Genomic DNA, 15,040 nt, shown 5'->3' with positions numbered 1-15,040 from the left:
ATCAAACAAACTGGGAATCTTTCAACAACATACAAAGATTCAAGAAATGAACTGGTATGTATATCTGTATACAAGACTGTGTAGAACTTTTAGGCATGTTTGGGCCAAAAATAAAGCTGAAGTAAGTTGGTAATAGCAAGTAAGCTGCCTGACGGCACCATCAAGTGGGAAGGAGATTAACAAAACCCCAGCCGTGCTCTGGATGTCCTTGTTTTATTACAATTTCTCGCTGACTAAATCATTTTAAATACCCATGAAAAAGTGAAGTCCATCATTACTGTTTTATTTACTGTAACTTGATGCCAGTTACACCCCTTCATCTCTTCTAGAATATCTTATCCCACTCTTACTTTTACACGCTGCTTCATAAGGAGGCGTATATGCCGCTTCTATGGAGGTATACTTTATAGTAAGTTCTGAGAAAAAGTAAGCCAAGTGAGATATAAAATGAAGACATAAATGTACATTAAAGAAGTATTTGGCCCTGAATCATATCTTCCATCTCGCCTTAGTGTTGCCAGAGAGATGTTAGGCTGCAGTCTTCCCCTAATTAAAAACTACTCCTGTTAAAAACAGATGGTGTGATTCAGAAGTGGTGTAACAATTTCCCTTTCAATTTTTGGTCCCTTGATGACTAAAGAAGGCACACTCTCTATTTAACTATTCTGTTGTGCTGAGGATGGTAGGTGGTTTATTTACACTGTGTCCAGTGTTTTACTTCAAATGTCTTTTCCAGCCAACAAACCCTAATATGTGACTTTAAACATTTTTGTTTATTTAAGATCAATGTTTATTAATCAGTAAAATCCAAAGATATAAGATGTTCATTCAGGTAGCTATCATTGCAATATGACATATCAAAACTTTAAGTGTGTTTGCCTGTAGGCTGTGGTAGAGTACAGTTTTCAACACTTAGAGTGGATGCCTGAAACCTTTAAGTACAGACCTTGAGTAAATAAACTTCGTATCAGCATGAATCACCCTATAAAAACGTAAGACTCTTACCTTAATGTGCTCTTGGAGCTGGGCCTCATGCTGGCGTGACAGCTGTTCGTGCTGCCGCTGAAACTCCGCGATGAGGATCTGCCTCTGGATCTGCTGCTTCTGTTTCAGGGTCAGCAGCTCCTGCTGCAGCTGCTGCTCTCGCACCGAGGCCGCCACCACGCCGCCCCCGCCACCCGGGCCTGATCCTCCCAGAGACCCCGGGCCGGACGACTGCTGGCCGGGCGGGGAGAGCGATGACACCTGCTGCTGCTGCTGTTGGTGGTGGTCCACGCGCAGGTCCATAGGGATGGCGGCTGGAGGGAGACGCAGGGGCAGCGCTGAGTTGATGTCCACTGGAAGAGACAAGGATGGACAAAGACTTGTTAAAAAAGCTGATCCAACCAGAAGAACATTTTTGTGGATTAACATTTTAAAATTAACTTTATGTAAGTTGTGCTCTGTTATCAGGCTGATATGGGCCAATCACAATATATCAGCGTCAGTGGATGTCTTCAGAAGTCCTTCAGTATGTTAGCTTATTTTTCATAAAATGACCAACTTGGTCGGTTACTGGGCTGATAGTTATCTGGCATGCTTCAGGTCATTTTTATTGTTAATAATGTTTTTCATTATCCACCAATATTGGAAGAGAGGTTCAACAGCGCAGGTCACTTTGAAAATGATATCCTAAATAATAATGTCTTTAAATTACTGTTAGTTTAAATTACATTCTGACAGATGTATCAGTCCTCTCCATTTCCTTACAGGCTAATACTACAATAATCACTCCATTATTATCCATGTTTATTACTGCTAAAATAACACATTCCTTCAGTCAGAAACACTCTCGTGCAAGAAGCTGTATGTTATAAAGGAGGAGGTTGGGGTGGAGGAGGTTAAGCTTTGCCAACAGCAGCAGCAGCATGGTGCATTCGCATTAATGCAAGCAGGGATTAGTGAGAAGTATTTTAATTCACCGCTGTGTTGAAAGAGCTGTGATTGGATGTAAAAGCTGGGAGGCAATAACTAGGATCAGCTGATTGTCTAAGCACCTATGGATGGTCATATCAGCTCAAAATCTATCCATAATACATGCAGAAGTAATCTACTTTTATTCCAATTAAAATGAACCCTATGTTAGCTAGCAAGTCTGAAAATTTCTCTGCTCTAACAGCACTGGGTTCCACCTTTTTGTGTTGAAGCTCTAAGCAAAGCTGAGCCCTCCATGACCTACGTGAATGGAAAAAGTGATGTATTTCTGTTAAAAATCAACATAAATTTTAATTGTTTTACCAATACAACCCTAAGAAAACAAGTCCACACATTTTTCTCACCAAAATAACTTCACATTCATTATTTAACTCATGTTTTACCATAATTTTAGACATTATTTTGACACCTTTGGCATCCCCTAGGGCAGTGGTTCTCTACTAGTCTAGCCTCAGGACCTGGCAGTCTCTCAAATGACAAATCGCAACCCAAATTTACAAAAATTTTCAACTACACATGGTTAGCTAATTAAATACGTTGCAGTATGGACTGATAAGTTTAACACCCCCTTTCCCTATCATTATTGGACATTTTTGCCAATTTTCCAGAGATCTTGAAAAATTACTTCATTGTCGTGGAAAAGCACCTTTTTTCATTGCAAAAAAAAGGAGAAAAATGAGTTGAAATATTGATAAAATGTTTAAATTTACCCAATTTCAAAGCAAAACATAGTAAAATAAAAGGTGTTGATGCATGCCCAATAAGGACTTCACAGAAACACCTTCATGACCCACTCAGAACTTCTCCCTGACCCACCAGTTGAGAACTACTGCACACAGGACACCCAAAGATTCCCCTAGTTTGATGACAGCCTTTAAAAGCCACTTAAAATGAATGAATACAGCAATATTGGCAGGAGCTGGGTGTCTGGTCTAAAAGAAAGAGCCAAAATGAGAACAATACAGCTTTATAGGGATAGCTCTGCTGATGCTTGTGCACTGACAGTGAAATCAGACTCAAAATTAGCAGATCTGTCAGGCTGTTACTTATTTGATGACTGTCATTCACAATGTAAACAAAAAGGTGGCAAAAATCTTGATAATTCAGGTCATAACAAAACTATATGGCCTAAAATGACTGAGATTTCCCCGAGTAAATGATACTCTTCTCTCAAAACATCTTGCTGTTTTGGCTGTTAGTTAGATGAAGAATAGGGAGAAACATTATGCAGCTGAAAGGGATTACATCAAAGCCCTGCAAAATGTTATTTAATGCGTCTACCTGCTCAAGGATGCAGAAAAAATGTTGGCACCAAACAGCAGCGTTATCTGGCATCAAAGTCCAACAGTTATGAGGCATGAAAGGCTTTGGAAATGGATTCAATTTTCATGACTATCCTTTTATTTTCAGCTTTAAAGAAGAAGATAATAATAGTTGTTTGTAACTGATAATTATTGATTGTCATCTGAGCAGGAATCCCCACACTAAAGGTCTAAATATTTAATATCTGTCCAAAGTAATCAATCTGAAGTCCCAGTTATAGTAACCATCTTTCTCTTTGACATCACGTCAATTAAAGGATCGTTCCTCAGCCCTGACCCCTTGCCTTTAAGTGGCAGGATCTCCTTATGAGATCAATAAAGTTTTACATCACATAAGAATATCAGATAGTCTCTTTTTTCTTCATGTGTTCAGTAAGAAAAACCTGCTGCATGACAAAGCTTGCATTGACCCGACTCAAGGTCTGCAGCCTCCCACAAATCACCGCACAGGAAGCCTCCCAATCTTGCCGCTTCCTCCCTGTTAAATCTGAATAAACAGGAGCCGATAGGCCGATTATTTACCTACATGTTTGTAGAGAGCGCGGCGAGAGCCAGAGATACTTGCTCAGAACTTTGTGCTAATAAAGAGGCAAACACGCCAACGCCGGTGCAGCTAATAGCTGGGTTAGGGAGCCAAACAAATGCACAGGCAAACTCAGACATGGGAAAATCTCCTGGGCTGCACCAGAATCGAGTTAAAACCTAGAGAGATTTGTTGTGGTTATTTTTAGGATGTCACACTTTCACTCAAACCGAGTGCGAATAAATACACTTTACTTGTCAAATAGCCACTCAGGCCCGCTATGACAAACTGTTAGAGGGATATATAACAAGAAAGGACATCTGTGCTGATAGCTTTTCATTTTGACTCAGATTTTTAGACTCAAAGTGTTGTGATGGTTGGCACACTCTGATAAATCTTCCTCCGTGGAAGTTATAGCTGATTATACAAGACCGTTGCATGAATGGATGAGGGATACAAGTAGGCTTCTAAGTGTTTTATAAGTGCTGTTAAACATAAACACTCTTTTCCCTGGATAGAAGAGAGCTTTTTCCATAGAAACATACCCCAAAAAGTGGCGATGTCCCAATATATACTGCATGTTCACAATTAATTGTGCTGCTTATCTCTGCTTATCAGCTATCACTCACAGCTTCAGTGTCCTGAGGAGACACGGCAATCATCCAGAACTAAGTGGCTCAAAATAGGTGAAACTAACCGACAAATGAGGCGGTGTTATGATGCCAGTTTTAATATAATTGTTGCCGCTTTTTATCCGTAAAGGATCACCATCAAAGATCAAAAGACAAGTGGGCGATTTGCATATGCATTCTGCCTTGCAGATCAGATAGAGATCTCACTTTATTAAGTTGATCCTCTTGCATTCAGTATATGTTCCATTTTTAATCAAATATTGTTGTGGTTTCGTTTTTAAGCACTTGGCAACACTGGTTTTGGTAAATGCAGCATTAATAAACATTATAATTGTTCCTGCTGCTTCCTCTTTTGTGTGCTGGCAGCCCTGTGTGGCATGAGTCATCAATGTCATATGACAACAGAGCAACAACATGCATCAGGTCCTTAGGGACCGCCATCGTATAGGCGATGACAATAACATGAGTCAGTACAGTCCAATAATCTCATCAGAATGCAATTATTTCCTTGTAAGCGAAGCAGCTTTTTGCCTGCTTTGACTCTATCTAACAAGGTGCCCAATATAAAATTAACTGCGCTCTGTTTTGGCTGTTTAGAGCTCAGTGAAGAAGCAACAACACTTCGACTTTGGCACTTGATGAAACCAGACATGAGGCAGACAAACTCCTACAATCGTGACTCATTCTGTGGAGAAAGCTCGAATAAAAAAAAATAAAAACATGTAGAAAACTTCTCATTTAAAGTGACATTTCTGTTCCCAGACTCCAAAAAGCGGCTTCTTGCAGTTATGTCACGGCTGTACCTGGATCTGTATGAGTCAGATCCAGATTCTGACTCAACATCTTCTCTGACTATTAAGGAAGTCTTAGCTGTGGGCTGAAAGTAGCAAAGGCTCCTTATTAAGTCTCTATAAGTCAGTTTAAAGCTGGCAGCAATGGTAAACTAACAATGTGAGCTGCTTAAAAGGCCCCTTCCCCAAATTTAAAACTCCTGTGTGGATTTTTGGGCTGGTAATGACATGGACTGAAATTAATACTGATGCCTCTTCACGACCTAAAAAAGCAAATGAGCCCACTAGGAACAAGTATGATTCTCTCTATGGAGTTTTATTTCAAATGTCTGTTTAAGCAGCCATGGGGTAGGCGTCAGATTAAATAATAACAGCCTTTTTTGAATTTTCAGCATGAAAGAAGTACAATGATTAAAGTGAATTCTACTTATACATGTGCCAAACAAATTTAGCAAAGAAAAGAGTATTAAAATGAGCTTAACAGGCTCTGAAGTTTAAAGCTAGCATGCTAAAAAGGCTGTTTTTCCTATATTAAAGCTCCTGTATGGATGTTTTGACTGGTTATGGAAAAGACTGAAATTAATTTTGATTTATCTTTATGACTTAAGAAAACAAATGAACCCACAATGGTTAAGTATGTTTTTTTTCTATTCAGTCATTTTTAAAGCTTGTTTCAGGAGCCACAGGGTAGGTGTCCGTCATAACAATAACAGCCTTATTTACATTTTCTACACAATGAGTGAACTGTACACTACCTCAACAAGTACCAAACAAGGTTATCAAAGAAAAAAAGAACCAAACTGACAATAAGAGGCCCCTGAAATAGACACACATGTCAGTTTAAAGCTGACATCAAAGGTAAACAATGTAACTCACTAAACAGGCTGTTTTCTTTATTTAAAGCTCCTGTGATTACTTTTTAAGCTGTTATGAAACAGACTGAGATTAAAACTCTTGCTTTCTGGCTAGGAAAATAAATGAACCCACCAGGGTTAAGTATGGTTATTTCTATTCAGTTATTTTTAACACTTGCTTTTTTTGTGTGTTTGTTTGTTTTTTGCAACAGGGTAGGTGTGAATCAATTTAATACACAGCCTTTATACACTTTATGTAGCAAAAATTTTTAAAACAATGTCTGATTTACTTCAATCTGTAAGAAATAAGATAACCAGAGTAGAAAAAAAACGATCAAACTGGCCATAAGGCCCCTAAAAAAGACACAGTCTGTTCAGGTAGCTTTAAAGCCAACATCTAAGGTAAACAAACAACTTTGGCTGCTAAAAAGGCTGTTTCCCTAATTTAAAGCTCTGGTAACCCATTTTTAACTGGTTATAAAACCAGTTATGAAATGAATACTGATACCTCTTTATGAACTAAGAAAGTAAATAAACCAATCAGAGTTAAGTATGGACATTTCTATTCAGTTTTTTAACCCTTGTTTCTAGCAGACACAGGGTAGGTGTCAGTCAAATCAATAAAAAGCTTTTTTTTACATTTTCTACAACAAAGCTTAAAGAGTGAATCATATTCTACTTTAATGTGTAAGAAACAAGATAAGCAAAGAAGAAAAACAAATCAAACTGGCCACAGAAGGGCCTATTTAACTCTAAAAGGCTTTTTTATATATATTTTAAAGCTCCTTTGAGGATTTTTTAAACCAGCTATGAAAAGAGTGAAATTAATATTGATGCCTTTTCATGATCTAAGAAAGCAAATGAGCCAATCAGAGTTAAGAATGAGTGTTTCTTTATAGTCGTTTTTTTAAAGCTCATTCCTGCAGCCACAGGGTAGGTGTCGTCATATCATTAAACAGCTTTATTTTTCATTCTAGGCAGCAAAAAATAAAGTGAGTGAAACATGTTTTGCTTGAATTTGTTGAAATTAGATTGTCAAAGAAAAAAAGGTACAAAATTGACACAAGGGGGCTCCAAAAAATGAAACAAACAGTAGCTTTAAAGCATGTTCTGCAAAAATAGAAGCAATCTTAATAATCTAGTAAGGCAGCACAGGAAAGATACCAAATTGCAAACTTTGATATGATGAAGTAACAGGCATCCAATATTGGGTAATTTATTGTTTTAAACAAATAAAAAGTGCAAGAAAGCTCCTTTAACTTGCTCAAATTGCAGGTAAACACAGGTGTAGCACATCCATACCAAAATGTCTCGATGTTTTCATGCAGTTTAGACAGTTTCAATCCTTTGCATCTTTCTTAAAGAACAGATGACGTTTAAAAGTTTTGCTACTTTTTATGACTTTATCGTTAAGCTAGAGTAGTATTTATTATATTAAAACACACGGTATTAAAAAAGTTATAAACATTTTGACAACCTTACATTATCATGACCTTAAACTGCTGTTGCAGCTTCAATCTTAGCAAATGCAAATCCATAGCGCTAACACACACCTTGTACACAATGTTCCTCAGAGGCTACTGAGTCCCAAACAGCCTTATTGATGTTGACGCACGCTAAAGCACAAATGCACCTCTTACGGCATCCCCGTCACAGCAACAGCGCTAATAAGAAGGAGCCACAGACAGACATACCCATCAGTGCTCTCCTCCTCCCTGTCTTCTTAGCAGCCTCCTCTCTCCGTCTGTATCGTTACACCTTCTCCTCCTCTTCCTCTCTTCCTCCTTCAGCCTCTCACTTACAATGACAGCACTCTCCCTCTCTTCTCTCCTTCATCCGACTTCTCCTCTTTCCTCCTCATCCCCGCTTCTGTTTAACCTGATGGGCGTCTCTCTCGCTCCCCTCTCTCTCCTCCCTCCTCTCTCCCCTCCCCTAGTCCCTCGTTCGCCCAGTGGTGACATCACAGGGCAGTCTCAGGCATGCAGGCTGTTTATTCTGCAGCCCTCTGCTTTTCCAGGAACAGACGTCACACTCGCAGCACTTTCTCTCTCCTCCTTCCTCCCTTCAGCCTCGCTCGACCTGTTATCCTTGCTTCTAAAGGCAAAGGAAAACCCTCCACGCCGGTTGTAGTGCATTGAATATCTGCCTCACCCCCCTCTCGCTCTACTTATAATAACCACCCCTCTCTCTCCCTCCCTCTCTGGTGTGGTTTTAATACTGTGTGCTCAAATTCCAGACCCTGGAATTTGCCTTCATTTCCCAAACAAATAAAACCCACAAAATGGTTTCAGGTGAAGCCTGAGTAAGGACTTTTCCCTGCAGAGAGGCTCCCCAGACATTTAAATACAGAGGGGTTTTAATAAAATTAGGGATTTGTGTTTGTTATTTCTTAATTTTAAACATAATCTCAACTTGAGTCATTGTCATCTATAACTTTGCCACTGCAGATCTCTTTTCTTATATTAAACAGGCTTTTATTCTGAAATTCAGCTGTTTGAAATGCACAAAAGACGTACTTTTGGTTTTGATACAATTTGAATCTGATCTTTCTTTGTATGCTCTGATTTCGTTTACTTCCCTTGACCTCTTGTGGCTTCACTGTATCATCTTTAATCTGCCTTTTAAGACAAGATAAACACAAAAAATAGGCTTTAAAGGAAAGTTTCAAGTATGCTTTTGCAGAAAATAAAATCCAGTTAAGAAATTCCAAGAAAACTCTTGAAAAAGTTCAGGCAAAATTAGAAAAAATGAAGCAAAAATGCAGTCTTTCTTAAAGCTCCTGTGTGGAACTTTGGTTTGTTTGGATTTTGGCGCCACCTGTGGACAAAGCGGTACCTCTAATCTTGGTTCATTTTATCCTTTACATTCTTCGGTAGAGTTTCTGACAAGTCTCATCCTGCTGTCTTTAACAGTCAATCATATTGCAAGAATATGATGTAGAAAACATGACAGAAGTCTATTTCTCCAGTTTGCTATCAATCTCATCTGACACCTACCCCCTGGCTGCAAGTTTAAAACATCTAAAATCACCATATAGGAATAATCCACCTTCATTCTGAGGCTGTTTACTTTTTAACCCATAAGGAGACATCAGTATTAATTTCAGACTATTTTGAAGCCTTTTGAAACCTCCTGACAGACTTTAAAGCATTCATCGTCTTGAAACATTTAGTTCAAAACTTAAAGGGGACATAGACCTCACTTTTTAGTGTTATTGCACAGTTATTTAGGTATCTATTGACTTATAAAATGTGCAGTAAGCCAACTAAGTAATTTGTTTGAAGTCCTCCTACGTCTGGAAACACCAAACTTGGTGGTCCGCTCAGAATCTGGGCTCCTGTCTTTGCCACAGTGGAAGTCATTATAATAATAACTTCCCCTCACTTGGATTCAACACCCACAGCCATACAAGAATGCAGTGTGTTGGCAAACACTAAGTTGAAACTGTACTGCTGTCGCCATGTCTGTAGCTGTTCTTCAGACTACTTCCACAAAGCTCACTAACCCAATTTAAAAAGCCAACCGATAGCATCAGAATCATTTTGTAGAAACAGCACAGTTTAGCACTGTTTTGATCTAGAAAATTCGAGCAAAGCTGTCCAGTGGCGGTGTCAGGTAGGGATGAGCACTGAAACCCAGATTGTACTGAATTATAAGGCAGGTTTCGGTGCTTCATTTCAGTACTTGCCACCCCAACACGATCAAGTCACTCCAAAGGAAAGGCATGAAATATGTTTAGTAAAGAAGTTCTGTTTGCTTTCCTCGTTGGCATCTTATTTCTGAATACTTTAGGACACCAAGGCAGCTTTTATTCAGATGTTAACTTTTAAAACACTTTTTTTTTCTCTAAAAAGTATCGGTTCAGGCACCTTTAAAAAGTATCAATTTAGCAACTGTATAAAGATACCCAACCCTAGTGTCAGGTTATATTCACATGCTTCAAACAGAAGCACTGAGTGACGATTTTCAGCTCAGGAAGGTGGACGTAAACTCGCAAAGATGATCGAAAGCCGGTGGTGCTAGCATGGCTAACATTAGCCACATTCTGCAAACCAATTTTGCTTTGTTACAGTGTAAAGTTGTTTTTATAGAACATACGTGTTTATTTGGCTAGATAGAATGATTAGTCCCATTTAATCGGATGGGAAATTATTCGCCTAGACACATTGCTTGGGTGAGCAGAGGGAGAGGGGCACGTAAGATGGAGTGGGAGAAAGGCTGTTAAAAAGTGGTTTATCGGGGTCTAACACCTCCTCTGGTGTTTGATCCATATCATATTTTGGCACATACATTACCTTTAGACCACAGTGGACTGTGTTCAAGGTGGAAAAGGGGTAAATAAAACACGTTGCCTTTAAAGTCAACGGACTTCAGATAATTTTGTAAAGTCCAGTTTAACAGAGTTAGGGTTAATGTTTGCTTTTGGACTTTTTCTAGGACAGATTTAAGAGAGTTGTTTTTGTATTTTTGACCAGTTTTTGACAAGATAATGAAGACAAAAATTATGAGACTCAGTCAGTGATTGCTCAAAACAGAGCACTTCGTTGCTTTTGATTGAAGATGATTTGAAATACATTCGATGTTGCCAGTGGGGGCTTTCAGTCAAAAAAAACAAAGTTCATGCATGAATATAAAATCATTTAAATACATAACACATCACTTAACAGCATTTAAAGACATGTTACAATTTGCTTACAGTGCCCTGACAGCATGCAACTCCAGTGAGCATCAGTGACAAAGTCAGCCTGACTTCACTGTTTCCTATTTGAGTATTCCAACTCTTTGGAGAAGTTCAACACGATGTTTATACCCTGATGCCCCATTTCTATTTTCCTTTCAATCGCTCGGAGGCTTGGACGAAGAACAAGGAAAGAAGGAGACCTACAAGGGGCTGAGAGTGTCCTGCAGGAGGATTTTCTCACTCAACAGAGCTTATTCTGTAAAATGGAGAGATGTATTTGCAGCTGAAATGTTGTGCTTTGACAGCTGTTAACATAAATACAAAGAACCACATGTATAATTCTCAACCTTCCAAATCAAAGCACTAGACGTCTTAATGTTGCAAGGAGAAACGTGTTGAAATCTGCTGAGCAGGGAGGTAAATATTTAACAGATGCAGTTTTTGACGAAAGCAGTGACGTATTGCACGTTCCTACATTCTGTTACTCTGAAGATTGCTGGATACAGACACAGATGAATGAAATTTGTTCAGAACTTTTTTGCTTGAATGACTCCACAAAAAAACATCTCCAAAAGGTCGATAAACACTTGAAACATGAGTCTTAGTCACCACAATCATGCCCAGCTCTGTGCTGTCAGGTAGTAAGAATATTTACGTCCCATTAGACAAACTTGGCTGCCACTTGTCAAAGATAAACTCTGATATCAGCTCATCTTTGTATACAAGAAGTGACGTCAAACGCTCGGTTTACTGATGTGCTCCGATAGGAGACAATATGGGGGCACTTGGAGAAAACCAAAACAAAGAGAATCGTGCCGTCTCGGGGGAGAGCGGATGAGCTTCTAGGAATCTTATGCAACTTTACACAGAGAACAAGGGCTTCAGTTCAATTTCAGTTTGTCAGACTGAATCAAGTTTCCTCTAAGATCTAAAGCCTGCAGGGAAACCTTACAGTTCTTTTCATATTCTTTGCTTTCTTCTGAGCATTTTTAAGTTTGGATATAGAACTTTTTTTGACGCAATAGAGGGAATCTCTGTGCAATTATAACACTACTTGAGGTTATTTTGCTTCAAGCATGCTTTTATCTCAGCAGGTTTTGCGCCTCTCTATCCCGGATCTCCATGCCCTTTCCTCTGCATCCTTCTCTTCCACCTCCATCTCCTCTAAAACAAATCACAATCTGTTTACAACCCTCTACAACTCCTCTGGCTCTTATTGCAGGTCTATTTATACCAGACAATGCAGAGAGGGGGCCGGCGTCTCAGATTTAAGACTCGGTTTCTCTCCGACTGCCCCGACTCGGCACTCGTTAGGCTTAATAGATGTCACACTGAGCCGAGCAGAGCCGCCTCGGAGAAATGTGATCGTTCTTCTTTAAAACCGTGCGAGAGGATGACAAGGAAGAGGAGATATTCAGTGCAGGGGTTTCATGGCAAATTTAGCAGCGGGGCGAAGATGAGAGGCAACAAGTCGCACATCTGTTGATGGCAGTGAAAAGCTGCTTCCTGATTGGTCTCCCAGGATGGATTTGGAGAACATCAGCTTAAGTTACTGTCATTCCTGCCCTTAGTTTTTAGAAGATAAAACTCTTCCTTGCAGACCACCTGCAAACAAGCCTGATTATGATCTTGTGACCTTAATAAAGGAGACAGAACATTGTGGGAGTGACGGAGGGACGTGTCGAGGAGCAGCGAGTCCTGTTCTGCAACAAGCGGGTTCAGACTTGTCCCCGTCTCAATGATGTCATAGAGCCGTCTGCAGCTCCAAAGCTTAGCAGGAAAGAGACAGGTGACTGTGAGGTAGAGGTACAAAACGTGAGAGTCAGAGGAGGACGACGTGTGGAGGCTGAGGTATAGTACGTGCAGGAACGAGTCTGTAAAAGTGTAAATAAAGACTGCAGGAGCCTGGATGAAGAAATCAGAACTAAAAGGGAAGATGACACTGACCCATCCTGATACCAGACGCAGGTAATGACGCAGTCTGGGCTGCAATGTTGCACAGAATACAGTTTGATAAAAGCAAGATAAGTGTGCAAGTCTGTGTCCCTTAGATAATACTGACAGGTGTGAAAAGCAGACTACTGATCAGTAATCTCTCACTACCTCTGGGGGGTACATGTCAAATGTTTTCTTTTAAAGATACATTTTTGACCTTTTTATGAATTTATTCAGAGAGGATGGTGGAAAGAGTTGATTGGGGAGAGGCATGCAGGAAAGGAGACACAGGCAGGACTAGGTTGTGCCCCATATATGGAAGGTCAAAGTTGGAGTCTGACATGTATCTCCTTCCCTGCATGTCATTCTCCACTCTTTCATCCCTATTTCTGACTCTATCCAATATCCTCTATCTTTATAATACAAATTTTAAGACCTTTACTGTCATCTGACTTTCTGAGAAGCATGGATCAGACTGAAGAGGAGCAAGCCAGAGGAGGAGGTGTTACAGGGGTAAGGTCAAGAGGCCTGATAAAGCTTTCATAACATTTTAAGGCAGTAAGATGAAGTTATGCTAGCTTTAAACTACCTTAAGATCGATCAGGGCCAATTCATGGCTAAAAGCTTTAACTCCTGGCTGAATTTAGAATCAGAATCAACTTTAATGGCCGGGTATGCATGTTAGCTTTGCCAACATACGGAATCAAATGCTAAGCATACAAAATAAATACCAGAAAAAAACATATAAATCTTAAATTAAAACATGAACAATTTTTTAAGGTTTTGTAACTACTATAGAAAAGTCTGTGTGAATTAATGGTAAAGAGTGCACGATGCTGATTAAACAGGATTAAAGATGATTAGATCCAGTTTGTAATGCTGTGTAATGCAGATGAACATGAGGTAGGTTAGATATAAATAATGAACACAGTTACAAAGTATGACATGAAAAAGCAAAACGAGATCAAGGCTGTCACTTCTACTCTATACTGAGTCTTTCAAGTCCTCCAATCTATCCTTATACTATATGTAATGAACTTTATATTTTATATCGTTATAACAATATTGTACACAAAGTAAATGCACATTGTGTTTTCATGTATCATGCAAAAAAGAGGAAAAATCTAATACGAAATCATAGAAGTAAGTTTTGTTTTATATCCAGGTCTATGTTAACCTGTGCAACTGTTTCTTAGTTGTACCCAAAAATGCAAAGGCTGTCTCCAGTGTGGCGATTAGCTCAGATGTAGCTTTAGCATAGCGTCACTTTTACAAGAACTGGGCCAGGTTTCTGCGTGGAATAAAGAATAAAAACAACACTGAAAGTTTTTCAGTGGGAAAGATGTTTTCGCTCTTCAGTCAATCGGCTTCTGTATGAGTTTGTGAGTTACCAGGTTGTGGTTAGTTGTACTGTGAGTGGTTGTATACAATGGCTGCTAGTGGAGTGATTAGCTCAGACTTAGCCACAGTAGAGGTTTTGTCAGAACTGGACAACGTGCCAAGCAAGGGAAGAGAGCAACACTGAAAACTTTTCGTGACAGAAAAGATGTTTTCGCTCTTCTCCCGGTCTGCTTTGTCATGGGTCTGTGATCATTATGGTGGGGTCTACCAGTGTATTCAATGGCTACTGCCAGGGTAGCTTTTAGCTCAGGAGTAGCTGTAGGAAAGTGGCAGTTTTATCAGCACTGGACTACATTTCTTTTTAAACAAGTGCACAAAGCCACAAAGCTTGTCTGGGCAGAGAGGATGTTTAGCACATCTCCTAACTGGCCTTAGCATCAGTTTTATTCACAGAGGAGCTCCGCCGTTAACAATCTACAGCAGCAGTAGACTGTCAGCACAAGAGTTGGCATGTGTACGTCATTTTGTCTTGTTGCTCTGATTGGCTTGTCATGAATGCGACAGACGGAATGTTCCTACAATTACCTTTTCGAGAAAAAAGTCCTGTCCTTCCCAAACACTTTCTATGGGAGCTTTCCCAGATGAATGTGAAATATAGCCATGCAATGGGTATTTCATACAGTCTATCTGGTGTGTCAGTTTTGGTCAAGTCACAATACTTTTTAATGCTTTAAGTTCTTACAAATCCGTTTTTAAATCTGCAAAACACCTCGAGTTGCTTTATGTGTGCATGGTGCTTTACTAATAAACTTGCCTTGCCTTTTATTTATTATCTATATGTTTAATGTTTGTATTTTTAAGTTCCAAACTTTCCCTTACAGGCCTCTCAATTGAGCTTTTTTCAGTTTTAATGAAAATCTTAGGAGCTGCATTTTACTTGAAGGAAATGTTATTGGTTGTTCATAGGATATTATGCAGAGATGGAAA

General features: G+C 39.4%; 1 protein-coding gene across 5 annotated transcripts in view; it reads right to left on the bottom strand.

Moving 5' to 3' along the window:
* LOC121506247 (histone deacetylase 4-like) overlaps positions 1–15,040 on the bottom strand; it is a 98,696-nt gene that overhangs the window by 49,317 nt on the left and 34,339 nt on the right. For 4 of the 5 annotated variants that reach the window (XM_041781961.1, XM_041781959.1, XM_041781960.1 and 1 more), the window contains one exon: positions 1,006–1,337. In XM_041781961.1, the coding sequence (XP_041637895.1) occupies positions 1,006–1,337 (332 nt within the window). Of the gene's footprint in view, positions 1–1,005; positions 1,338–7,790; positions 7,878–15,040 lie in introns of those variants that run through there. The other variant, XM_041781962.1, reaches the window with a different exon arrangement.

This window comes from Cheilinus undulatus, linkage group 24 (assembly GCF_018320785.1).
Source record: "Cheilinus undulatus linkage group 24, ASM1832078v1, whole genome shotgun sequence".
Taxonomy (NCBI): Eukaryota; Metazoa; Chordata; class Actinopteri; order Labriformes; family Labridae; genus Cheilinus; species Cheilinus undulatus.
This window is presented reverse-complemented; position numbering and strand designations above follow the sequence as displayed.